This window comes from Aquarana catesbeiana, linkage group LG04, assembly GCF_042186555.1.
Source record: "Aquarana catesbeiana isolate 2022-GZ linkage group LG04, ASM4218655v1, whole genome shotgun sequence".
NCBI classification, from domain to species: Eukaryota; Metazoa; Chordata; class Amphibia; order Anura; family Ranidae; genus Aquarana; species Aquarana catesbeiana.
The window spans coordinates 29448263-29474394 of record NC_133327.1 but is presented as its reverse complement, the minus strand read 5'-3'; the positions used below and the strand labels follow the sequence as shown (position 1 = coordinate 29474394).

Below are 26132 nucleotides of genomic sequence, written 5' to 3'. Positions count from 1 at the left end.
CTGGGAAGCTAACAAGCAGAGCAGCGCAAAGTGCTGTGTGTGGGGGAGGGGGGTGGTTATTGGCCGCCCTAGAGAACCCGCACCTCCAAGGGAGACCTGTGTAATACAAACCGGGGCAAGGGGATACCTAAAAGTATACTAACCCATAGTATGTCCTTCAATGAACAGAAAAAAATTAAGAAAACAAAGGAACAAAATCTTCCCAGCAGGCACATGGACAGCACTTAAAAGCAGACAGACCCACTCCAAGGATGAAAAGTGTTTTAATTCCTTTTGTGTACCTGTTTAGTGACAATATTTTCACTAGGATGGGAAATTAGGAGATATTTCCCCAATGTTACTACAGATAACATAAAAAAGCCTGACAGATTCTAAAACTCTCTTACTTTATTGATAATGAAAATAATTACCTTTTTTTTAGTTTTATCGGTGCGACAATTTAATTCTTGAAATGCCTGTGGCATAGCACTATGGTGGCGAGTCTCACATCCATTCACGTTCATGCGTGTTCTTTAACTTGCACTCACCTGGGTCGCAGACCAGTTTACTCAGTGTTTACGCAGTGGTAGAATAAATAACACGTGTGTGTGTGTGTGTTGCGCTCTTGGCCGAAAATGAGTGACAGGAAACTGGAACAACAGATTAACATAACATTTTGGGTGAAAATTGACAAACCTGCAAATTAAACTTTAGATATGTTTCAACAAGGTCGTGGTGAACATTCCATGATGAAATCAAGTGTTTCTGAATGGCATAGGCAGTTTAAGGAGGGGCAGGAAGATGTCCACGATGACGCAAAAAGTGGACAGCCAAAAAAAGCAAAGTATAGAGGCAAATCTGGACAGAGTGCAAACCCTTGTATGCTCATGCTGGTGTTTTTTTTTTTTTTTTTTTTTTGGATCGCAAGGGGAATAATTCACTACCAGTTCAAAGAGCATGGTACAATGGTCAACCAACATTGTTACTTCATTGTCACTTGGAAATTATGAAAAGGTTACTGCAAACTGTTCAGATGAAAAGATTGTAAGTCTAGCATGACAAGTGGATTTTCCACCATGACAATGATCCTGCACAAACATTTTTTTACAGTCCATTCCAGAAATTAAATGGTCACACCTCGTAGAGTGGAGAAGGATTAGAACATCTTTTGGGTTTTGCTGCTATGCAGGGCTCTGTTAGAGAGATTTCCCCCCATTTCCTGGGGAGAATGATTTCACCAGACTGGAAATGACGGAAAATCACCAAAAGTAAAACAGAAAGATTTTTAATTTATTTCTTTTCTAAGCGGGGAATGGCTAGAACCCATCGGCACTTCTATTGTCCCCCTGTTGCAGATATTCTCACATCCTGTTTAGTGAAAGCATTATCAACAGGACAAGAAATGAAGGTAAATCTCTCTTAAAGGGGTTGTATACCCTCATGGTTTTTCACCCTAATGCATTCTATGCATTAAGGTGAAAAAACCTTTTGTAGTGCTGCACCCCCCCCCCCCCCGTTTTCCTTACCTGCATGCTGTCATCTTCCGGCTGGGAAAGAGCACACCATCTGTAGCTGGTGTCTCATGTCCTGATTGGATAGATTGATAGCAGTGCAGCCATTGGCTCCCGCTGCTGTCAATCAAATCCAATGACATGGCACCGCGGGGCCGAAGTCCTGCATTCTGTGTGAATGGACACAGATGCGGGACTCGCGAACGCGACAGCACGGGTGTCCACCAAGGAGAGCGTTTCACCAACATGGACACTCGATGCGGGGAGGAGCCACCAGCGCCGCTGAGGGACCCCAGAAGAGGAGGACCGGGGGCCACTCTGTGCAAAACAAACTGCACAGTGGAGGGAAGTATGACATGTTTGTTATTTAAAAAAAAAAAAAAAAAACATGGGTTTACAACCTCTTTAAGGAGCGATGAAAAAGACCAAGTAAAATCCTTCTCCACTATATCTAAAAACAATTAAAAAGGTTTTGGCTGAAACAACACTTTAAGCTAACTGCTTTCATGTGTATATTTAGAATACACTAAACATGTTATAGGTTCCTCAAACTCTACTACTGAACAAGCATGGGAAAGGAGAGTCATAAAACATATGATGGAAGCATACTAGATAGAATGTACTCCTGCTGTTAGGTAAGTGATGGGTCCTCTTCAAACAATGGGATTGTGTTAAAGTGTATGTAGAGTCAAAACTTTTTTTTTTTTTTTTTAAAGTTGGTTTTTAGTATTTATTAGAATAGGGAAGGGTTAGAGTCCATGTCAAGTTTGGATTGCTGTCTGTGTCTCCACTCAGTAGATTAACCCTTTCTATTTGTCCTGGTGACCAACTGCCATAGAGGCAGAAAATGACTAGAAATACAAAATTTAGGAGTTGTCACCAAAACAAGTAGGCAAAGGTTAATCTAATGGGGACTCCTGCTGCAGTGAGACAAAGATGGCAACAAATAAATGGAGAGGAATTTTAACCTTTTCCTACTCCACCAAAAACTGTAGAAAAAAAATGTTTTGGATTGAGAAGCACTATAATATCCTGGTCTGGAAGCCACACATACTGGGAACAATTTAACTAATGAGAACACATGAGTGGTTGGTATAACTATCACAACTGCTAAAGTCTAGGCCACAGCCTCCACATGGAAAGGATTTTCGCCCTGAATGCCTCTTCTCGTGTCTGGGGCAACTGGAGCCACTGCTGAACCTCCTGTCGCATTGGACGCAATCATATGGCTGATCCCCCGTATGAACTCTCTGATGTAAGATGAGGTTGGACTTGCTCCTGAAGGACTTGTTGCAATGAGAGCAGGAATAAGGCCTCTCTCTCGAGTGGATTCTTTGGTGAGAAGCCAAGTGGGCATTTCTTCTGAATTCTTTCCCGCATTCTGAACAAGTAAAAACCCTCCCCTCCGTTTTTACCGTCCTATTTGAAACCACCTGAGTATCGGAACTAAATGACTGGCCACTGTTTTTGGGCATGTAGGACTTTCCTGCAAAGTGGGTCTTCATATGAGTGGCAAGGTTGGAGCTTTGACTAAAGGAGTTCCCACATACCTTACAGATGTAAGGTCTTTGTCCCGTGTGGGTCCTCTCATGTTTTGCCAGGTGTGACTGTAGCCGGAAGCGTTTTTTGCATACAGTGCAAGCCCAGGGTTTATCCTTCAAGTGGACCTCCTTGTGCAGATTGAAACTAGTCCGGTCTTCGAAGGCTTCGCCACACTCAGAGCAGATGTTCCTGTCATCCTCAGCATGGTTTTTCTGGTGCTTGCGATAGCCGGAGCGGGTGTAGAAAGTCTTGTCACACTTGTTACATTTGTAGATGGTCTCAGTCATTAAGGTGATGTTCCCCGCTGAATCTATAGTGCTTCTCTCCCTTGCAACGGATTTTTCTGGGGAAGTTCTATCAGAAGTCCGAGGCCTATAGGCCCTGCGGCCTCGATTGCTTTCTGAGGGTCGATGGTTAAACTTTGATTGAGTTGCAGACTCATGGGTGTCGATGATGTGAATGTCTTCATATAGTTCAGCATTTGTTACTTCTTCACCTGTTGAATGGAAACATGTAGAATAAGAACAATAAAGCTGACCTGTGGGAACCCCATCCATCCATTACCCTTTAACCCCCACCTTCCTCCAATCAAATCACTAGCTTTAAAAAATATATTAAAATGCCTCTCTATTTGCCTAAATCCTTGGTCACTTGACCAAGTATTCTCTTTTCCTCAGTTCAGAGTGGGAGGGTTTTTCTTCATGTCATCCACTTCACTGCCTGCATGACATGAACACTTCCCACTGACTGTCTAGTGGTGGGTCCCTCTCAGGTTTCTAAGCAGTGTGATACATTCATGATGGGGTGGCAACAAAACCAGTCAATGATGGGCCTGGTCTACATTGCTGGTTCACCTGTCTATACTCCCAAGGCACCGTGGGCGATCACATGACAGTGATCTCAGGTGAGTTAAAATGAGTATTTTAGCAGGGTTGGCAGGGGTGGGTGAGGGGTTTACATTTAGATAGGCTTTAAAGTCCAGCTCCAGTCAAACTTTTTTTTTGGCTTGAGCAGTCATGATCTACTGGGCCTGTAGACCAGTAAGTGGAATTTGTGACCTTTAGTCTTTATACTATTCATCCAAAAGCTTAATAAAAAACTTGGTGGTTTGCAATAAGGCTTTGGAGAGTTACCTGTAAAATATATGTTTACAGGAATGGTTTTGGTGAAGATTAGGGGTGGTCTTGGAATGTCCTCTTGTATAGATTAGAGGTGGCCTGAGTGACCTTGTTCCACCAATATGGACCAGAGATTGGATTTGAGATTAATTATATAAACTCGGTATTACTGTGGACAAGTACTGAATAGAATGGGGACTGTGTCTCTGATTGTTCTCAGTGACAGGGGGTCACTTTTTAGTAGAGTAAGGAAGGGTTGCAATGGTTGTCACTTTAATAACACTGTCACAACATTTTTGTGGAGCTGAACAGAGTGGCAGGGGAATTAAAGAAAGGTACATGTAGTTATCGCCCTGAACCAGCACAGATTTGTTTTAAGGCCCAATATAAGTGTTTTTTCTTTCTCACATTCTGGTCCCTTGCACCTTTTTGGTTTAAAAGAAATCTGCATGCATACCTTTTTCCCTGGGATCATTTGATGTCATGGTTCTTCATCCTCTGTTCTAAAATGTTGGTGGGTCTTTAAATAGAACTTAAGGAAAACCCTTTGGTGGGTCTTAAAAGTAGATCTAAAGGCAAGACCATTAGTGGGTCTTTTTTTTCCCAATATTTTTATTGAAAATATTGCAAAATGTGCATAATAACAATAGCGCTCAATACGCATGTGGTCATAAAAGATATGCAAAGACCATAAATATTGAAACAACAATTGAAAATAAAGGCTAACAGAACAATATTGTCTTACAAAGAAAACAGTTAGTCTTAAGTGGGGAAAGAACAAGGGCCCAAGTCCATCATTACATGCGTATAGACAAACATGTAGTTGGAAATATAATGCGAGAGGGATAATCAGTGACATATGGAATAAATGAGTCACAGGGGAAAACCCCCTAACAACATACTTCAAGAAATCATGGAAAAGAAGAAAAAAAATAGAGAGGAAACAAAAGAGGAAAAAGTGAAAAAAAGAATAAAAAGGGAGAAAAAGGAGGAGGTCAGACACTCAAACCAGACCACATTTCTTTACACAGCCTCAACATACACCAAAGTGTCAAGGTTGAAGAAGAGAGGAGTCAAAGCCAGGTGGTAAAAAGTGGTCGACCCATGGCTGTCAAACTTTGCGGTGTTTAGGGATTGTGTCTAGCATAGTAGCATGGTTTTTACTATGAATCATGGCTTGGGTCATCCTATTTTTGTCTCAAGCGTAAAAAGTGTACCGGTCCTCCAGGCCCTTCACTATGGTTTGCTTAGAGGCTGTAATTAATTGCTGTAATAATTTTGTCTGAGCTCTACTAGAATCAAGAGTATAATGGTTCAGTAGAGAGATTCCTTGATCAGTTTCCAGATTTTGATTTAGTAAAGTTGAGGCCATCTTAAAGATCTCAACCCAGAACTGTCGCATGACCGAACAAGTCCACCCATTAGTGGGTCTTTAAAACAACTTGGTGATTCCTTAAAGTAGAACTAAAGGCAATCCATTTGATGGGTATTTAAAAGACCTCTGTAGGTCTTTAAAGTAGAACTAAAGGAAAACCTATTGATGGGTCTTTCAAAGACCTTGGTGGGTCTTTAAAGTAGAACTAAAGTCAAGGCCCTTTTTTATTTTGAAGAGAGTAAGGAAGAGTTATAAGCCCTGTCTGATTTTTTTTTCTTTTACTATTAATGTCCAATTCAGGAGATTTTCTTTTGCTTTCTGTCCCATAGCCAAAACAAGTAGGACGACATTCCTCCAAAGTGAGGAAATCCATGGTTGTCCCCATTGGAAGATTTCCTCTCTGTCCCTGTTCTGGTGACAACCCATAATTTGGGATTTTCTTTCACTTTCATTCTTGTAATAGTAAACAGGGGAAATAAAGAGGGTGAATCTCCCTAATGGGGGCACAGACAGGAATAAAAACCTCAAAACATGAAAAAGGGGATTTGTGCCTAACTGGAGTACCTAATCAACCACCAGAATATCAGCTGCAGTTACTAAAAGACAAATTACCTAAAAGCTCCAAAATGTGTAACTGCACTCTGGGTGACGACTTTAATAAATAAATAACTATACAAAAAAAATTAAAATCAAAAACCGCATGTGACATACAAAAGTAAAAATGAATCAATAATTGTACATAAATATATAAATGAATGAACGAATGAATAAAACCCTCATGTGACATCTACTTTATATACGAGTCCAGGAAAATGTCCAGAATTCATCTAAAGTGTATTGTGGCAATAAATAAAAGCACAAACACTGTGTGTTAGCTGTAAATTTAAGAAAAAATGCTGGGGTGAAAAAAAAGAGTAAGTTTCAATGTGCAAATAAATCTTCTGTGTGATTGCACAGCACCATGTGACCTCTCCCTGAACACTCCAAGTACTCACCATGACCCATGAAGATGCACAACAAAATAACCATTCAAATAATAAATGTGTCACGCTCAAAGCGGTATGTCCAACTGTTCCAGTACACACATTCCTCTCCAGCCTGAGCATTCCAGACCACACCTCATGTGTTACAGTCGAAACACGTAAGGTGTGGTCTGGAACGTGACATCACCCTGCACAGCCTGTTCGCTTGTGGCTCTGAGACACGGCCAGAGCCGACAATGCTAATAGTGTTTGAGTGCAGATCCTTTAGTGTTTGGCTGACACTCACCTATTCTAAGTGTATTTTATATGAATGGCTGAATAAATTTTAAGGGTTTTAAACTCTTAACATTAATCAGCACTTCTCTTTTCTGTCGGTACGTCTGTATGAGAGAGGCGGATGGGACTGGACCATTAGAGGAAGGAGGATTAACTCGTGCATAGCTGGAGAGGATCTTTGTCAGGCTTGAGAGGAATGTGTGTCTGGAACAGTGGACATGCCGCTGTGTTATGTTTTGCATCTACTTGAGTCGTGGCGAGTACTTAGGAGAGGCCATGTGGTGCAGTTTGATCACAGAGAAGATTTGGTCGCACATTGGAACTTGTGCTCCAGTCGCACTTGTGTGGTTTGTCATGCGTTGTTGGACTTTAAAGCCATTCTTTTCAATGGAACCTGTTCAAATCAGTGTATCTTCCCAGATAGCAAGTATAACTTGCCACAAATTTGTGGCAGTTAGGGATGAGCTGAACACCCCCGGCCTTAACCTCTGCACCATTTTCAGAATTCTGCCCTTCCTGACTAACAACACCAAAAAAACAACGTTTTTACTCCTTGGTTATTTCCCGCCTTGACTACTGCAACTCTCTCCTCAATGGCTTACCCTTACACAGGCTATCCCCCTTCAGTCTATTGTGAATGCTGCTGCTAGACTAATATACCTTACTAACCGATCCGTGACTGCTGCTTCTCTCTGCCAATCCCTTAACTGGCTTCCCCTACTCCATCGTATAAAATTCAAAATACTAATCACAACATACAAGGCCATCCACAACATCGCCCCCGGCTACATCACCAACCTCACCTGCAGATATCACCCAAATCGTCCTCTCCGCTCCTCACAAGACCTCCTGCTCTCTAGCACCCTTATTACCTCCTCCCTTGCTCACCTCCAGGACTTCATTAGAGTCTCTCCCATCCTCTGGAACTCCCTACCCCTGTATGTCCGGTCAGCTCCTACCCTGTTCGCCTTTAGACGATCCTTGAAACTCATTTATTCAGGGAAACCTACCCCACCTCCACCCCACAGGTATTACCTTTTGTACCACCTTCCCCTCCCTTTAGAAGGCTTCATGAGCAGCTCCATGAGCAGGGTCCTCCTATTGCTTCTGTATTGGCAAGTGTTGTAATTGTACTGTCCCTTGTTATATTGTAAAGCACTGCGTAAACTGTTGGGGCTATACAAATCTTGTATGATTATAATAATAAGCAGATTTATGAATTGAATTGTCACATGAGGTTTTTGATTTTTTATGTATAGTTATTTATTTTTTTAAGTGGTCACACAGAGCGCAGTTACGCAATTTGCATTCTAATGCTGCAGAGAAAGGTGCAACATAACCCCATTCTCTGCAGCCGCCTTCTGTGAGTCCAGGGCAGCTATGTGATGTATGTCCAGAAGGAGGGTCCATGACACTTGGTCAGCATCAATCTACCCTGAAAAGTAGCAGCATTTAGTAACAGACAAGACTTACTGCATGTGACATAGATAGGGGGAGTGTTGCATTGCATTTTTTAAGATTAGGCAATATTTTTTTTATGACACTTTAAGCTTGCAAGCTTAGGCCCCATGCACACTGGATGTTTAGCTCTGATGCATATAGATCAGAGGCATAGTTTGACCTGGGGCCCCGTCATTACCACCTGCTGCTTCCACCAAACGCCAAGATACTGTTCTTTTTAGGATAAAGGTTTTACAAAAACTGATCATTGTAAGCACCCGCCAACGTTAAATGGTTTGCCCCATTCCTAAAATGTTATATTTGAAGGAGAGCTTGTTCTTTTGAAAAACAACAGACTTACTGGCCAGATCACAAGGCAAAAATAGAAGAAATAAAGCCTAAAAAAGAGAACGAATGCAGCCGTCACATCTAAGAATTGGTAAGCTGCATTATAATAAATGTTTGCTGTTGGGTTTAATACCGCTTTAAACTGCACCTACCATCATAGACAAGTGCCTTTATTTTAATGCCCAAATCCAGAGCAAGAAAGTGAACTTACCTGTACTTAGCTTTCTGTTGAAAGTGCTTGTAGGAGAATACACATGCCAGATATCTTCTGATTTGATTTCGGAAAGGTGCTGCAAATCCGCAGGGCCCAACCTTAAAAAAAAAAAAAAAAAAATCGGTATGAAGCGGAAGCAGACATGCTGTACATGAAAACTCCATGCAGGCAGTGTCTTGGCTGGGATTTTAACCCATGACCCCAGTCCTGGCTGGGATTTGAACATATGACCCCAGTACTGCAAGGCAAATGTGCTAACCACTAAGCCACAGTGCTGAGCACATGCATAAGAAAGAGATGTGGGTCCCTTTTATACTAGATGTGGGTGGGATGGTGAAATGGGGGGAAGCTGTGATGAAGACACGGCTCATTTCTATGACAGGTGAGATGTGGGAGGGATTTGATCTGATGTCCTGATGTCTCCTGGTTTTAACTTCTGAGGGGTGCTGGGCAGAAAGCGCCTCCTTCACTTCCTGCCTGATCACAATACTCAGCCACCATCTACACTGGAAGCACAGGGAGTGCTGGCTGTCTGACCCCCAACTGTATATTGTGAATCATGAGAGGGTTCAGTAAATGGCATCCGTTCATCCCTCCATCCCCCTATCTATTCCATTCAAACCACCCAGTTCCATCCATCCCTTTAGTGACTAAGTGGCTAAGCTCATGTTTTGCATATATGTGAGGTCAGCCTGCCAGACAAAGATTATCAACTCATCCATCTACTCCCATCCATCCCTTTATAGACTGGGTAGCGAAATCTGTGTTTGCCATAGTTGTGAGGTCAGCCTGCCAGACAGGGATTATTTTCCATCCATCTATCCAACCTATCCAGTCATCCATCCACATATCCATGCCATTCAACCCACCCATTCCCATACATCCCTTTAGTAACTAAGTGGCTAAACGCGTGTGTGCCATAGATGTGAGGTCAGCCTGCCAGAAAAGTGGGATAGATTTTGCTTGTCATGCTGATGAGCGAGTTGGAAGACTCCCCGTGGATAGGTCAGGGATAGGTTTGGGATGCGAGGCCGATCAGTATATATTTTTTAGGAGTCCACCTATGTGTTCCTGTATGTGTCATTGTCCTTTTATTGTAGATGGTCCCTGTAACCGGTTCTCTTTAGATGCAGCCACTTACCAGCAGACATCGGAGTCAGACGAACTGTCGTCCAGGATCTCACAAGGTGACACCCCCGCCATCCTTCACCCAGTCATAGGTGGAAATCCTGCTGAAAGGGAGGTGGTCTGTTATTACCATGGATTGTACACTGCTAATAGCATCACTGGAGGCATTTACACCAGTCCCATCAGTTGTGTAGTAGTTAATTATTATGTATTTGATAAAAGTAGAAAAAAAAATGGCTGAACCCAAAAAGCCTGCAATCTAAATCTACTCACTAAAGGAGTAAAAAGTATTATTTGGAGGAGAATCCCAGTACAGGTCAGGTTTTTATCAAAAACTCAAACCTATGTGAATTTCCACTTTGTGAAGTATGTGGTTAAAGATACCATATCAGATCTGAAAATAAATAATAATGGCAGAGGGATCATACTTACACATCTTTATGGCGTTCTGTCTCTCTTACCTTCCCTCTATCCTACTTGAGTATTTTGACACTTCCTGGAGTGTCGGGTGGATGTGCCCTCCCGATGTGGTTCCTTCTTTTAAATCTCAAATCACTGCTGGATCCTTTAGTGACATATAAATACAAAAAAACACGCTTATTCAAATGAAACCAGAAAAACGTGTCTGAATAGTGATCGGAACAATACAAGTGAAATGATGTAGTGACAGGGGTACTTGAAAACATATAGGCATGATACATATTTGAATAAATGTCTGTAGTGGAAAAAAGTGCAGTCTTCAATACAGGAAAAAAAAGATTCTGAGGTGTAGAAAAAAGTTCCAGCATAATGGTATATTCCAAAGCTTTTCAACCACCAAAGGAATAGGAGTTAACCGTGTGCTGGTCACTTTGTGATTGGGAACTCTTGCCAGAAGATGTAGACCTCCTATAATAGCGAGGTCATAGGCGCTTTCAGATATAGCCCTCTGCAGGTTCAGAAAGTAGGCCTCGCCTCCGGAGCTCACTGGCAGTCGCAGACCGGAATCTATGATCTCCAGCTAGTGCCCAAATTTCATCCAAAGATCTGCAAGCACCCCTGCAGAGGACTATATCTGAAAGCGCCTATGACCTCGCTATTATAGGAGGTCTACATCTTCTGGTAAGCGTTCCCACTCACAGAGTGACCAGCACACTGTTAAAGCGGGGGTCCACCTATCTATCGTTTTTTTTTTTTTTGAGTTAATTCACAAACTTTTCTTCTCAGCATCACATACTCACATATTGTGTGTAATATGTCCGCCTGTGTCAGATTTCGTCGGAAAGAATAACTTATATTATTCACTGCAGGCGGTTTCCATCTTCATTGTGGGCATTTGAAGCCCACAAGCATTTATTTCCTGGATGTGGTGAATGCTGTGCTCCCAGCATTCACCGCTTATTCCCGCACATGCTCAGTGGCATCCTGGGAAGCCTGAGACTAGCTCCCAGGAGTCTGGGAGAGGCTAGAAACACGCCTACTCCCATGGGAGGAGAACCAGGAAGTGCAAAGAAGAATAGAAAAATAAAAGGTAATTACGGTGATTTAAATTTTTTTAAACGGCATGTCAGCATCTAGGCAAGGAAGAGAATACATACAGATATTGTTAAAAATTTGGGTGGAACCCCACTTTAACTCCTAGTCCTTTGGTGGTTGTTGAAAAGCTTTGGAATATTCCATTCTGCTGGAACTTTTTTCTACCCCACAGTATCATTTTTTTGTGTATTCAAGACTGCACTTTATTCTACTAGAGACATTTTATTCACATGTATCATTACTATATGTTTCCATGTCACTATATCATTATTTCACTTGTATTGTTCCAATCACTGGATCACTATTCAGACACGTTTTTCTGGTTTCATTTGAATAAGTGCGGCTTTTTGTATTTATAGTTCCTTTTCTATGATGATATCTCATAGTTTTGTCGTTGCTGTTCGTTTAGTTTTATGATCTAGCGCGGTACACTTTTTTATATATTGTCCTTTAGTGACATACAAATGCAGCTAGTCACAGTGTCCCCAATCAATGTCACACCAGTCACAGTGTCCCATATCAATGTCACACCAGTCACAGTGTCCCCTATCAACGTCACACCAGTCACAGTATTCCCAATCAACATCACACCAGTCACAGTGTCCCCTATCAATGTCACACCAGTCACAGTGTCCCCTATCAATGTCACACCAGTCACAGTGTCCCCTATCAATGTCACACCAGTTGCAGTGTTCCCTATCAATGTCACATAGGTCACAGTGTCCCCTTTCAATGTCACACAAGTCACAGTGCCCTCTATCAATGTCACACCAGTCACAGTTCCCCCGATCAACATCACACCAGTCACAGTGTCTCCTATCAATGTCACACCAGCTACAGTGTCCCCAATCAATGTCACAGTGTCCCTCATCAATGTCACACAGGTCACAGTGTCCCTCATCAATGTCACACAGGTCACAGTGTCCCCTATCAATGTCACACCAGTCACAGTGTCCCTGATTACCATCACAACAGTCACAGTGTTCCCAATCAATGTCACCATGTCCCCTATTAATGTCACACCAGTCACAGTATCACAGTGTGACCATGTGATCAATGTCACCATGTCCCCTATCAATGTCACACCAGTCACAGTGTCCCCGATCAATGGCATACCAGTTGCAGTGTCCCCTATCAATGTCACTCAAGTCTCAGTGTCCTCGATCAACATCACAACAGTCACAGTGTCCTGATCAACATCACAACAGTTGCAGTGTCCCCTATCAATGTCACACTAGTCACAGTGTCCACTATCAATGCCACACCAGTCACAGTGTCCCAACCAACGTCAGCATGTCCCTTATCAATGTCACACCAGTCAACGTGTCCCCAATTAATGTCATACCAGTTGCAGTGTCCCCTATCAATGTCACTCAAGTCACAGCGTCCTCAGTCAACGTCACACCAGTCACAGTGTCCCCTATCAATTTCACACTAGTCACAGTGTCCCCTATCAATATCACATTAGTCACAGTGTCCCCTATCAATGCCACACGAGTCATAGTGTCCCCAATCAACGTCACCATGTCCCCTATGAATGTCACACCAGTCGAAGTGTCCCTGATTAATGTCATTCCAGTTGCAGTGTCCCCTATCAATGTCACTCAAGTCACAGTGTCCTCAATCAACATCACACCAGTTACAGTGTCCCATATCAATGTCACACTAGTCACAGTGTCCCCGATTACCATCACAACAGTTGCAGTGTCCCCTATCAATGTCACACTAGTCACAGTGTCCCTGATTACCATTACACCAATCACAGTGTCCCCGATCAACATCACCATGTCCCCTATCAATGTCACCCCAGTCACAGTGTCCCCTATCAATGTTACACCAGTCACAGTGTCCCCTATTAAATATCACACCAGTCACAGTGTCCCTGATCAAAGTCACAACAGTCACAGTGTCCTGATTACCATCACACCAATCACAGTGTCCCCGATCAATGTCAACATGTCCCTTATCAATGTCACACCAGTTAAAAAGTGCCCCCGATTAATGTCATACCAGTTGTAGTGTCCCCTATCAATGTCACTCAAGTCACAGTGTCCTCAATCAACATCACACCAGTCACAGTGTTCCCTATCATGGCCACACCAGTCACAGTGATCCCGAATACCATCACAATAGTCACAGTATCCCCTATCAATGTCACACCAGCCACAGTGTCCCCAATCAATGTCACACAGGTCACAGTGTCCCCTATCAATGTCACACCAGTCACAGTATCCCTGATCAATATCACAACAGTAACAGTGTCCACGATCAACGTCACACCAGTCACAGTGTCCCCGATTACGTTCACAACAGTCGCAGTGTCCCCCATTACTGTCACACTAGTCACATGTCCCCAATCAATGTGTCCCCAATGTCACAACAGTCACAGTGTCCCTGATCAATGTCACAACAGTGACCGTGTCCCCAATCAGCGTCACACCAGTTGCAGTGTCCCCTATCAATGTCACACCAGCCACAGTGCCCCCTATCAATGTCACACCAGCCACAGTGCCCCCGATCAATGGCATACCAGTTGCAGTGCCCCCTATCAATGTCACTCAAGTCTCAGTGTCCTCGATCAACATCACAACAGTCACAGTGTCCTGATCAACATCACAACAGTTGCAGTGTCCCCTATCAATGTCACACTAGTCACAGTGTCCCCTATCAATGCCACACCAGTCACAGTGTCCCCTATCAATGTCACACCAGCTACAGTGCCCCCGATCAATGTCACACCAATCACAGTGCCCCCGATCAACGTCACCCCAGTCACAGTGTCCCCGATTACCATTACACCAATCACAGTGTCCCCAATCAACATCACCATGTCCCCTATCAATGTCACCCCAGTCACAGTGTCCCCAATGTCACAACAGTCACAGTGTCCTCAATCAATGTCGCAACAGTCACAGTGTCCCCAATGTCCCCAGACTGGTGCCGCCAGCAAAAGTGTTTCCAATCGCCACCAGATTGGTGGTATAGCCAGCAACAGTGCTCCTGGTCACTGCTGCATGAGTCCTAGTGTTAACAGACCAGTGTAAATCAGTAACTTCTGCAGTGTACATCAGTAAAATATGCTTCTGATTAGGGATGAGTTGAACACCTCCCGATTCGGTTCACACCAGAACCTGAGAACGGACCGAAAGTTTGCGCGAACTTTAAAACCCCATTAAAGTCTATGGGACTTGAACGATCAAAATCAAAAGTGCTAATTTTAAAGGCTAATATGCAAGTTATTGTCCTAAAAATGGTTTGGGGACCCGGGTCCTGCCCCATGGGACATGTATCAATGCAAATAAAAGTTTTAAAAAGGGCCATTTTTTCGGGAGCAGTGATTTGATGCTTAAAGTGAAAAAAAAAGTGAAATATTCCTTTATATATCGTACCTGGGGGGTGTCTATAGTATGCCTGTAAATTGGCGCTTGTTTCCCATGCTTAGAACAGTCCCTACACAAAATGACATTTTTTTAAAGGAATAAAAGTCATTTAAAACTGCTTACGGCTTTAATGTAATGTTGGGTTCGGCAATATGGATGAAAATCAGTGAGACAAACGGCATGGGTACCCCCCCCCCCCAGTCCATTACCAGGCCCTTTGGGTCTTGTATGGATATTAAGGGGAACCCCACACCCAAATTAAAAAAAGGAAAGGCGTGGGGTCCCCAGGCCCTATATACTCTGAACAGCAGTATACAGGCGGTGCAAACAAGACAGGGACTGTAGGTTTGTTGTTAAGTAGAATCTGTTTGTAATTTTGAACTGGTACATTTTTAAAGTGTAGCTCCAGCCAAAAATCTGTTTTTAAGCTTTTTGGAAAACATAGGGAAGGGTTATCACCCCTGTAACATTTGTTTTGCTGTCTGTGCACCTCTTCAGAAGATTTCACCTCACTTTCTGTTATAATGAAAAATGTTTTTTGAAAATTTGGGGTTTTTAGTGAAACAAGGATTGGTGATAAAGCATCAGTGAAGAGGAGACACGTTTTTCCCATATTAACTCTTACAGGAGAGAATTTCCCTTCCTAGGGGTAGATTTCATCTCACTTCCTCTTGTCTCCTTCCGTTTGCAAGTTGGAGTCGTTTGTAAGTTGGATGTTTGAAAGTAGGGGCCTGCCCTATATACTCTGCAGAAATTGGGGCCTTAGGTTTTGGTGTTGCCACAAGACTGTAAGCCCTCACAGTTACTCTTGGTGGGCGCAGGAAAGGGCCCTGCTGTGAAATATTAGAACAAGAATTGTAATTACATGCCATTGTTGAACAGGGACTGAAAAATTGGGCCTTGGGCACTGATGCTGGTGTCACAACACTGCAACCCCTCACAGTGACTCTTGGTGGGCGCAGGAATGGGCACTGCTGTGAAATATTAGATCAAGAATTGTAATGTCATGCCCCTGTTAAACAGGGGCAGAAATATTGCCACAACACTGCAACACCTCACAGATGCTAAAGTTGGAGCACAGGAATGAGCCCTGCTGCATAGTATTGCATCAAAAATTGTAATTATATGCCCCTGTTAAACAGGGGCAGAAAAATTGGGCATTGGCAACTGGTGGCGGTGCCCAGAACCAAAAATGTTCTTACAAGCTATCAGCATGAAAATTGAGGAGGAAGAGGATTGTGACAGGATAGTCACTCAGCATCAGCATAGCCAGTCTTGAAGGGATCTCACATTAAAAAAAAATCAATCGGTTACATCAGCATCAGGTGCTTATTAGCTGGTGATCCAGGACTGATTCATTTTTATGAAGGTCAGCCAATCGACATAGCCGGTGGACAGACGCACCCTGTGATCAGTTACAAAGCCTCCAGCAGCACTGAATGTGCGTTCCGAAAGAACGCTGGATGCAGGACAGGCCAGTAGCATAATTGCATACTGTGCAAGCTCTGGCCAGTGATCCATCTTCAAGACCCAGTAACCCAGAGGATTTTCAGTGGGAAAGCTGTCCAAGTCTGATCTTGCCCCTTGGTAGTCCTGCACCATGTGAATCAGATGCTGGCGATGGTTGCTGGAACCGATCAGACCTTGGGGCTGTGGACTAAAAAATTGTCTGAAAGCATTGGCCACCTTCTGTGACTGACCAAAGCCCCAGCAACACGTTGTCCAGGAGGACCAGGAAATTGTAACCTCCCAGGCTCTGGAAACGCGTTGCACAAACCTTTCTGCAAAACCTCCCAAAGATGTTTCATCCACTGCTCCCTCTGCGACGCAACCTTACCCTTGTAACATGGATCAAGGAGGGTTGCCAGCCAGTAATCATCCCTCCCCTTGATACCACGAATACGAGGATCCTTCCGCAGGCTTTGCAGGATCAGGGAGACCATGCAGCGTAGGTTTGCTGAGGTATTCGATCCAGAGTTCTCTAGGTCACTAAGGACGACACGATCTGCAGCCACCTCCTCCCAGCCACGTACAAGAAGTACATGGGTTACTTTGGACTGTAAATGATCCCTTGAAGACTGCTGCTGATGCTGAGTGCCAGGCTCCACCTCCATGCTGACACAATCCTTCTCCTTGTCCTCTTCCTGTGTGATCAGCAGGCACGCAGGAACATTGTCTAGATAAAGGGGGCCTTGAGAGGTAAGGAAGTCCTCCTCTTCCTCCCTTTGTTCTGTCTCTAGTGCCCTGTTCATTATTTCATGCAGCGTGTGCTCCAACAGGTGGACAAGAGGGAGAGTGTCACTGATGCATGCACTGTCACTGCTCACCATCCTCGTGGCCTCCTCAAATGGTGACAGGACAGTGCATGCATCCCTGATCATAGCCCATTGGCGTGGGGAAAAAAACCAAGGTCCCCTGACCCTGTCCTGATGCCATAGTCACATAGGTACTCATGGAGGGCCCTCTGCTGCGCGTGCAGCCGCTGCAGCATGGCCAACGTTGAGTTCCACCTGGTGGGCATGTCACACATTAGGCGGTTCTTGGGCAGGTTAAATTACTTTTGGAGGTCATCCAGCCAAGCACTGGCATTATATGACCTGCAGAAATGCACACAGCCTTTCCTGTCCTGCCTCAGGACATCCTGTTAAGGACATGAGCCAAACAGGGCACATGGTTCAGTTGTCCCTTTAGGAGGGCGGAGAGGAGGTTGGCGCCATTGTCGCAAACCACCATACCTGCCTTAAGCTGGCATGGTATCTACCACCTCTGAACCTGCCCCTGCAGAGCTGACAGAATCTCTGCCCCAGTGTGGCTCCTGTCCCCCAAGCACACCAGCTCAAGCACCGCATGGCATCTTTTTGCCTGCGTGCTTGCGTAGCCCCTTGAATGCCTATGGAGCACCGCTGGTTCCGAGAACAAATCAGCACAGGAAGAGGCCATGGAGGAAGAAGAAGTGGAGGGGGTGGAGGAGAGAGGTGTGTCAGAATCACCACTAGTAGAAATTTGGAGGCGTGGTGGCGGAACAACCTCCAACACTCCTGCACCCTGTACTGCATCCTTCCCAGTTGCCAGAAGAGCCACCCAGTGTGCGGTGAAGGATAGGTAACGTCAGCGGTAATATGCACCTTACCGCTGACCGCCCTGTCCAGCGAGGCCAAGACATTGCCTTCCACATGCCGGTAGAGAGCCGGAATCACCTTCCGTGAGAAAAAGTGGCGTTTGGGAACCTGCCACTGAGGAACCGCACATTTTACAAACTCACGGAAGGGGGCAGAGTCTACCAACTGAAAAGGCAGCAGTTGAAGTGCTAGCAATTTAGCCAAGCTAGCATTCAAGTGCTGGGCATGTGGATGGCTGGGAGCGTACTTCTTTTGGCGGTGCAGCAGCTGGGGCAGGGAAATTTGCCTGGTACAATCTGACGTCGGTGTACCAATAGCAGATTGCCCGCAAGTACTTGGCTGTGACACACCTAATTCTACACCTTCATTCCTCTCAGTGCAGGTTTCAGAGAGGACTGAAGGTATAGTGGGGTTGGAGACCCCAGCTGATGAGGAGCAAGGAGAGGTTTGCTTTGTTCTTTGGTGTGGGTCTTTTAGGTACGCTTGCCAACGAACTGCATGGCAGGTCAACATATGTCTGGCCAAGCATGTGGTGCCCAAGCGGGAGATGTTTTGGCCACGCGAGATACGCTTGAGACATATGTTGCAAATAGCAGCGGTGGGATCTGATGCACTTGTCTCAAAAAAGGCCCACACCAAAGAACTTTTGGAATAAAGCGCAGAGACAGCAGCGCCCTGCACAGGCGGAGCTCTGCGGTGTGATTCAGTCAGTGTGCTGCCCTTAAGCTGGCCCCTGGAGGGCATCCTGCCTCGTTGGAGATGTGCCTCCTCCTCTCTCCTATCAGACACCCACGTGGAGTCAGTGACCTCATCATCCCCTCCCTTCTCATCACTGGAGCAAACCTGGCAGTATGCTGCAGCTGGGGGAACATGACTGCCAGATTGCTGTCCTTCTTGGGCACCCCTTCTGTCTGGGCTCACGTTACTGCTTTCCTCTAGCTGGGTACCATCACCAGAGCCTTCAAAACGCAGAGGACACAGTACACTAACTGTAAATACTGTAGCTGCCTGCCTGTGGTATTAATAGGATCAGAACAACACCAATTTTCTTCAGGTAGCTTTAGGTGCACACTGTGCAGAGAACGCACTACACTAACTGTAAATACTGCAGCTGGCTGCGGTACTAATAGGATCAGAAGAACACCACCAATTTTCTTCAGGTAGCTTTAGGTGCACACTGTTCAGGGGATGCACTACACTAACTGTAAATACTGCAGCTGACTGCGGTACTAATAGGATCAGAAGAACACCACCAATTTTCTTCAGGTAGCTTTAGGTGCACACTGTGCAGAGGACGCACTACACTAATGCCTCGTTTCCACTGAGCGGATCGGTTAGGGTCGGTACAGTTTGGAAGGCCTAGAATGGTTTGGCCTATTCAGGTGAGCATTTCCACTGCAAGTGGGAACGCCAGGGGCCATACATGGGTTTAGAAAAAATGCCTAGCATGGCGTCACACGTCCGCCAATCAGTGGAATGTATCGTAGCTCCACCCTAACCGAACCGTACCATTTTCTATGGCCCCACATCTGAAGCAGGACCCGCTTTCATAATGGAAACACTCAAAATAGCATACCGTACCAAACCGATCTGAACCGCTCAGTGAAAACGAGGCATTACTGTAAATACTGCAGATAATAGGATCAGAAGAACACCAGCAATTTTCTTCAGGTAGCTGTAAATACTGTAAAAACACCTGCCTGCGTGTCAGCAGGAAGAGAATAACAGGAACGAATCTAGCTAAACTGAATACAGTGTATATACACACACACACACACACACAATACCTAGGATGCATATATATATACACAATACACTGTAAGTGCAGCTAACTGACTCGCCTGCCTACTCTATCTAACTGAAATCAAATGACACTGTCTCTCTGTCTATCTTTCCGCCGCCGCCTCAACACACTACACAAGGCTGCGATGCAGGTGAGGTTCGACCCGAACTCGAAGCTCATTCCTACTTCTGATATACAAAAAATATGAGGCTGTGTACAAGTAAACAGGTACCCAGCATGTCCAACTTTGTGTGTCCCCATGAAATGCCAAAAAACTTTAGTACCCTATATTTTCCATATGCGGTGCTTTAAAAGCCTCTAATGGTCATCAGTTTAGCATTGCGCAGGAGGTCTGGTGCTAGAACTATTGCTCTCACTCCAGCGTGTACGGCTATATGTAGCATGTTTATCACAATCAATTCTATCATGTCTAGGTGGTCCCAATGCATGCGTTTACATTTGTACATGCGTGTATGTGGGGGCTCAAGACTTAAGATTTTTACCATTTTTCTTTTTGGTGACAGGTTCTCTTTAACCACTTGCTTACTGGGCACTTAAATCCCCTTCCTGCGCAGGTCAATTTTCAGCTTTCAGCGCTGTCACACTTTGGATGAAAATTGTGCGGTCATGCAATGCTACCCAAATTACATTTTTTTATAATTTTTTTCACAAAAATAGAGCTTTCTTTTGGTGGTATTTAATCACTGCTGGGTTTTATAGTTTTTTTTAAAAAAATGAAAAAGGACAGTAAAAAAAACAAAAAAAAAACTGTTTCATAGTTTGTTATAAAATTTTGAAAACACATTGATGTGTGCTGATGAGGCATGAGGCTACACTGATGGGCACTGATGAGGCTGCACTGATGGGCATTGATGGGCACTGGTAGGTGACACTAATAGATTGCACTGAAGATGAGGCACTGGTTGTCAGCACTGGTGGACGCTGATAGGTGGCACTGGTGGGCATTGATAGGTGGCACTGGTATGCATCTGTAGTTGGCACTGGCAGGTGGTACTGGAGGGCACTGCATAGCAGCAGGGCCTCTCCCTGTTCAGGACAGATGTGCCTCTGTCAGAGGCCTGTGATCAGCTTTTTTTTCCTCTCACGCTGTCAGCATGAGGGAAATGTAAAAGCCGATTACCGATATTTTGTTTACATCACGTGACTAGCTGTCATTGGCTGACAGCTGATAACGTGGTAAGGGGCCGGCTCCTTACTCTGATCTGTGATCAGCCGAGTCTAATTGACGCAGTGATCACAGAGCCCGCTATTGACGCCCCCCCGGCAATTGAGGCACGTGCTGTAGCCGTCATTCGGCTATAGTGCGGGCGGGAAGAGATTAATCACTTAAAGTGGTTGTATACCTTTATTTGTAACTTTTACCTACAGGTAAGCCTATAATAAGGCTTACCTGTAGGTAAAAAAAATATCTCCTAAACCTGTAAGGTTTAGGAGATATTCCCCTCGCAATGAGCCGCTGACTGCAGCGGCGCATGCGCACAGGGGACTCTCAGCTGACAGTCCGGCAAACTCCGGAGCTTGCCGGGCAGAAGTCTCCCGCGTGCATGCTCGGGAGTGACGACATCGCGGCTCCGGCCACTCACAGCGCCGGAGCCGCGATACCCGGAAGACACGCCGAGGGGAGATGTCAGCTCCCTCGGCGTGGACAGGGTGAGATGCCGGCGCCTCATTCTAAGGTAAGTATCTCATAATGAGCTAGTATGCGGTGCATACTAGCTCATTATGCCTTTTCCCTTGCAGGTATAAAAAAAAAAAAAAAAAGACAGCGGTTATACAACCGCTTTAAGGACCGAGCCTCTTTCTGAGATTTGGTGTTTACAAGTTAAAAACAGATTTTTTTTTTTTTTTTATAGAAAATTACTTAGAACCCCCAAACATTATATTTTTTTCCCCTAGAGAATTCCCTAGAGAAAAAAAAGGCGGTTGTTGCAATACTTTTTGTCACAACGTATTTGCGCAGCGGTCTTACAAGCGCACTTTTTTTTTTGAAAAAATTCAATTTTTTAATTAAAAAATAAGACAACAGTAAAGTTAGCCCAATTTTTTTTTAGATTGTGAAAGATAATGTTACGCCAAGTAAATTGATACTCAACATGTCACACTTCAAAGTTGCTCCCGCTCATGGAATGGCGACAAACTTTTACCCTTACAAATCTCCAAAGGTGACGTTTAAAAAAATTCTACAGGTTGCATACAGAAAATGTCTAGGGCTAGAATTATTACTCTCACTCGAACGATCGCAGCGATACCTCACATGTGTGTTTTGAACACCGTTTTCATATGCGGGCGCTACTCATGTATGCGTTCGCTTCTGCGCGCAAACTCGTCAGGACGGGGAACGTTTAAAAACATTTTTTTTTTTCTTATTTGTTTTACCTTTTATTTTTACACTGTTCTTTAAAAAAAAAAAGGGTCACTTTTATTCCTATTACAAGGAATGTAAACATCCCTTGTAGAAAAAAAGCATGACAGGACCTCTTAAATATGAGATCTGGGGTCAAAAAGACCTCAGATCTCATATTTACACTAAAATGCAATAAAAGTAAAAAAAAAAAATGTAATTTTTTTTTTAAATAAATAAAAAAAATGTCCCTTTGAGAGCATTGGGCGGAAGTGACGTTTTGACGTCGCTTCCCCCTGCAATGATATGGAGACGGGTGGGGGCCACCTTCCCCTCATTCGTCTCCATGTCAGACTAGGGAGAGGATCCGATCGCCTCCGCCACTACCGACCACTCTGGTAAGCGGCGGAGGGCACGGAGAGCGGCAGGAGGGGGGGTGTCCTCTCCCACTGTCGATAGAAGTGATCTTGCGGTGAAACCGCCGCAGAGACCACTTTTATCTGAAACCAGACCGCTCACTGAAGAAAAGGATACCGGGGTTATGGTAGCTAGCTGCTGCCATACCAACCATATCCCTCTGCAAAGTGCCGACGTATATCGGCGTGAGCCGGTCCAGAAGTGGTTTAACTGCTTGCTGACCAGCTGCCACAGTTGTACTGCGGCAACATGGCTCGGCTGCGCGAATCGCCATCATGTTACGTCTGTAACATAGACGGCCACTAGGGGCACGTGCGCGCTGCCGGAGCCGATACGAGGGCCCGGTGGTCGCGATCACCGCTGGGTTCCTGCGATCCCTCAGGGCACACCAAGAATTGGGATCTGTGTGTGTAAACAAACAGTTTCCCGTTCTCTGAGGGGAGAACAGTCAGATTGTCCGTTCATAAAGAGTATGAACAGCGATCTGTCATCTCCCCTGCACAGTCCCCTCCCCCCTTCAGTTAGAACACACATCAGGGAACACATTAACCCCTTGATCGCCCCCTAGTGATTAACCCCTTCACTGCCAATGACATTTTTACAGTAATCATTACAATTTTATAGCACTGATCGCTGTAAAAATGCCAATGGTCCCAAAAATGTGTGAAAATTGTCCGACGTGTCCGCCATAATGTCACAGTCCCACCGCTATTACTAGTAAAAAAAAAATTATTAATAAAAAAAGCCATAAAACTAGCCCCTATTTTGTAGATGCTATAACTTTTGTGCAAACCAATCAATATACGCTTATTGCGATTTTTTTTTACCACAAATATGTAGAAGAATACATATCGGCCTAAACTGAGGAAAAAAAAATGTTTTGTTTATATATTTTTGGGGGATATTTATTATAGCAAAAAGTAAAAAATATTGTGTTTCTTTTCAAAATTGTTGCTCTTTTTTTGTTTATAGCGCAAAAAATAAAAACTGCAGAGGTGATCAAATACCACCAAAAGAAAGCTCTATTTGTGTGGGGAAAAAAAAGACGTCAATTTTGTTTGGGTGCAACGCCGCACGACCGCGCAATTGTCAGTTAAAGCGACGCAGTGCCGAATCGCAAAAAGTGCTCTGGTCAGGAAGGGGGTCAAATCTTCCGGGGCTAAAACTGTTAAATACACCTAAAAATTAAAAAAACAAAAATTATAGATCCTTCATTTCTTTGTGGGCAAACTTACTAAATCTGCAGGGGATCAAATAATTTTTTTCACCACTGTATGTGTATCTTCTGCACGGAATGCAGGTTCTTGCTGGCAGAGCTAGCAGAAGATCCTGCATAAAATATGTGCCTAACGTACTTGTGTTTAGATGGGTTTAAATGCGTACAGCGTTTAGGGGTCATTCACACAGGCAAAAACAATGCTGTTTAAGTTTAAATGTGTATTTTCTGCATGAAAGAAAGGTTCTTGCTGTCAAAGCTGGAGCTCATTCACACGGGCAGAAAAAATCTGCATGTAGGGCTCATTCACACAAGCAGAAAAAAATCTGCATTTAGGGCTCATTTACACGGGCAGAAAAAAAAGCTGCGTTTAGGGCTTATTCACATAGGCAGAAAAAAAATCTGCATTTAAGGCTCATTCATACGGGCAAAAAAAAAAAAAATCCTGCGTTTAGGGATCATTCATACGGGCAAAAAAAAAAAAAATCCTGCGTTTAGGGATCATTCATACGGGCAAAAAAAAAAATCCTGCATTTAGGGCTCATTCTTACAGGCAGAAAAAAAGGCTGCGTTCAGGGCTCATTCACACGGGCAGAAAAAAATCCTGCGTTTAGGGCTCATTCATATGGGCAGAAAAAAAACGCTGCGTTTAGGGCTCATTCACACGGGCAGAAAAAAACGCTGCGTTTAGGGCTCATTCACGCGGGCAGAAAAAATTTGCTGCGTTCAGGGCTCATTGACACAGGCAGAAAAAAAAATCCTGCGTTTAGGGCTCATTCATATGGGCAGAAAAAAAGCTGAGTTTAGGGTTCATTCACACGGGACAAAAAATGCTTTTAGGGCTTTAGGTGTACTCACCGCAATTTCTAAAAGCACTGTTAAAATGGTCAAATCGCACATCAACGCGTTCCGGTAAAAACACAGTGCAAATCTGCCGTGATAAATTGCGCAAACCAAAATGTGCGACGTGTGTCACCCAAAAAAAAATTGGGTGACTTCTTTTGGGCATCACGCGATTGGGCTTGCGCAATTGCACGGCGATTTGTTGAGGGACAATGGCGGCAGAATCCCAACCACATTTTTAAGTGCCTTTGAAATGAATGCCACCTGAACACGCCGATTTGACATTTTAAACAGCGCGCAGAATTGCAGCGAAACGTGGGGCGCCTTTGCCATGCGATTATATCTTAATGGTGCCCTAAATACGGTGCAATTTTGCTGTGTTGCAATTACTCAAACAAAAATTGCGTGCCGCACGTCACCCCAACAGAAGTCCTGGAACTTCTTTTGGGGGCGACGCACATTGCGCAATTTTGTTTGCACGGCAAACAAAATCACACCACATTTAGGGTGCCACAAAGAGATAACGGCATCACAAATGTGTCCCGCGTTTTGCAGCGACTCAAAAATCGCTTAGACGCGCTAAGGTGCGGAAAATCTGCCGATCTGTGCGGCCCTGAACTAATATGTGTCCTGCTTTTTTTTTTTTTCCTACGCAACTAAACGCAACACACATTTTCGCATGCAGACGCAGCAGTAGTTGGCCATAGGATAAAACAGAGACATGAGCACATGTGACCACAGCAGTTATCCACTAACAGGTAATGCAGTGCACTCAGATGCTGATTGGCTACCTCACATTTGCACACTTTGCACATCTCATTGCACTTGATACTTTGTTTATATTTCAAAACAAATAACAAATACAAAGAGCAACAAATAATAAATACAAAGGGCAACAAATAACAAATACAAAGGGCAACAAATAACAAATACAAAGGGCAACAAATAACAAATGCAAAAGGGCAATAAATAACAAATGCAAAGATCAACAAATAACAAATACAAAGAGCAACAAATAACAAATACAAAGGGCAACAAATAACAAACACAAAGGACAACATTGTATAAAGAAACATGGCAGGCTGCCAATCAGACACCTTGCACTGCTCTCTGGGGCTGCATTGGTTAATTCCCCCCTCCCCTCCTCTCCCATGCAGGATCTGCAGCCCCCCCCTCCTCTCCTCTGCACACATTGCATGAATCCCCCTTCCTCACCTGCCCTACACACCCCAGAGGCACTCACAGGGGGGACGTGGGGCTCCTGGGTCTGGGGGGTCTCCAGAGGCACAGGGGACACTGACTTGTGCATGTGCCAGAGAAGGAAGAACCACCCAACCCAGGAGCCAGTTCCTGAACAAAGCCCTGCCTGGCTGAGGCATTCTGGGAGATGTAGTTTTCCTGGACTCTCCTGCCTGAATAAATGAATACAAATATCCATTAACCTGAGGCTGATGTACACTCTGAGCAACAATACACCGCCTGATAGACAGAGCACAAGGCGACTGCTAGGCCACAGCTGCCTGCCTGCACAAAATATACAATCCTCTGAATTATATGCATCACAACACAGTAAAATGTGGCCA

The 26132-nt window shown here is 44.3% G+C and overlaps 1 protein-coding gene across 5 annotated transcripts; it reads right to left on the bottom strand.

Moving 5' to 3' along the window:
* Positions 1 to 247: 247 nt before the first annotated feature.
* LOC141139121 (uncharacterized) lies at positions 248 to 25887 on the bottom strand. Of its 5 annotated transcripts, none has more exons than XM_073624939.1 (4): positions 25765 to 25887; positions 9928 to 10018; positions 8784 to 8884; positions 248 to 3528 (listed from the first exon to the last, which is right to left on the bottom strand). In XM_073624939.1, the coding sequence occupies exons 2-4, from the start codon at positions 9987 to 9989 to the stop codon at positions 2555 to 2557; spliced, it is 1137 nt and encodes a 378-aa protein (XP_073481040.1). In that variant the 5' UTR covers positions 9990 to 10018; positions 25765 to 25887; the 3' UTR covers positions 248 to 2554. The 5 variants fall into 5 exon arrangements, with proteins under 5 accessions (XP_073481040.1, XP_073481042.1, XP_073481043.1 ...); XM_073624941.1 differs by having other exon boundaries at positions 9928 to 10015; positions 25793 to 25887; XM_073624942.1 differs by having other exon boundaries at positions 9928 to 10015; positions 25765 to 25882.
* Positions 25888 to 26132: the final 245 nt, after the last annotated feature.

Bases quoted from the DNA above. Each gene is read 5' to 3' on its own strand.
- LOC141139121 (XM_073624939.1), bottom strand. From the start codon at position 9,989: ATGGCGGGGGTGTCACCTTGTGAGATCCTGGACGACAGTTCGTCTGAC. The intron at 8,885-9,927 runs GTAAGTGGCTGC...TTTTTTTTTAAG, and splicing joins TCTGACTCCGATGTCTGCTG to GTTGGGCCCTGCGGATTTGC. The intron at 3,529-8,783 runs GTAAGTTCACTT...TCCATTCAACAG, and splicing joins CAACAGAAAGCTAAGTACAG to GTGAAGAAGTAACAAATGCT.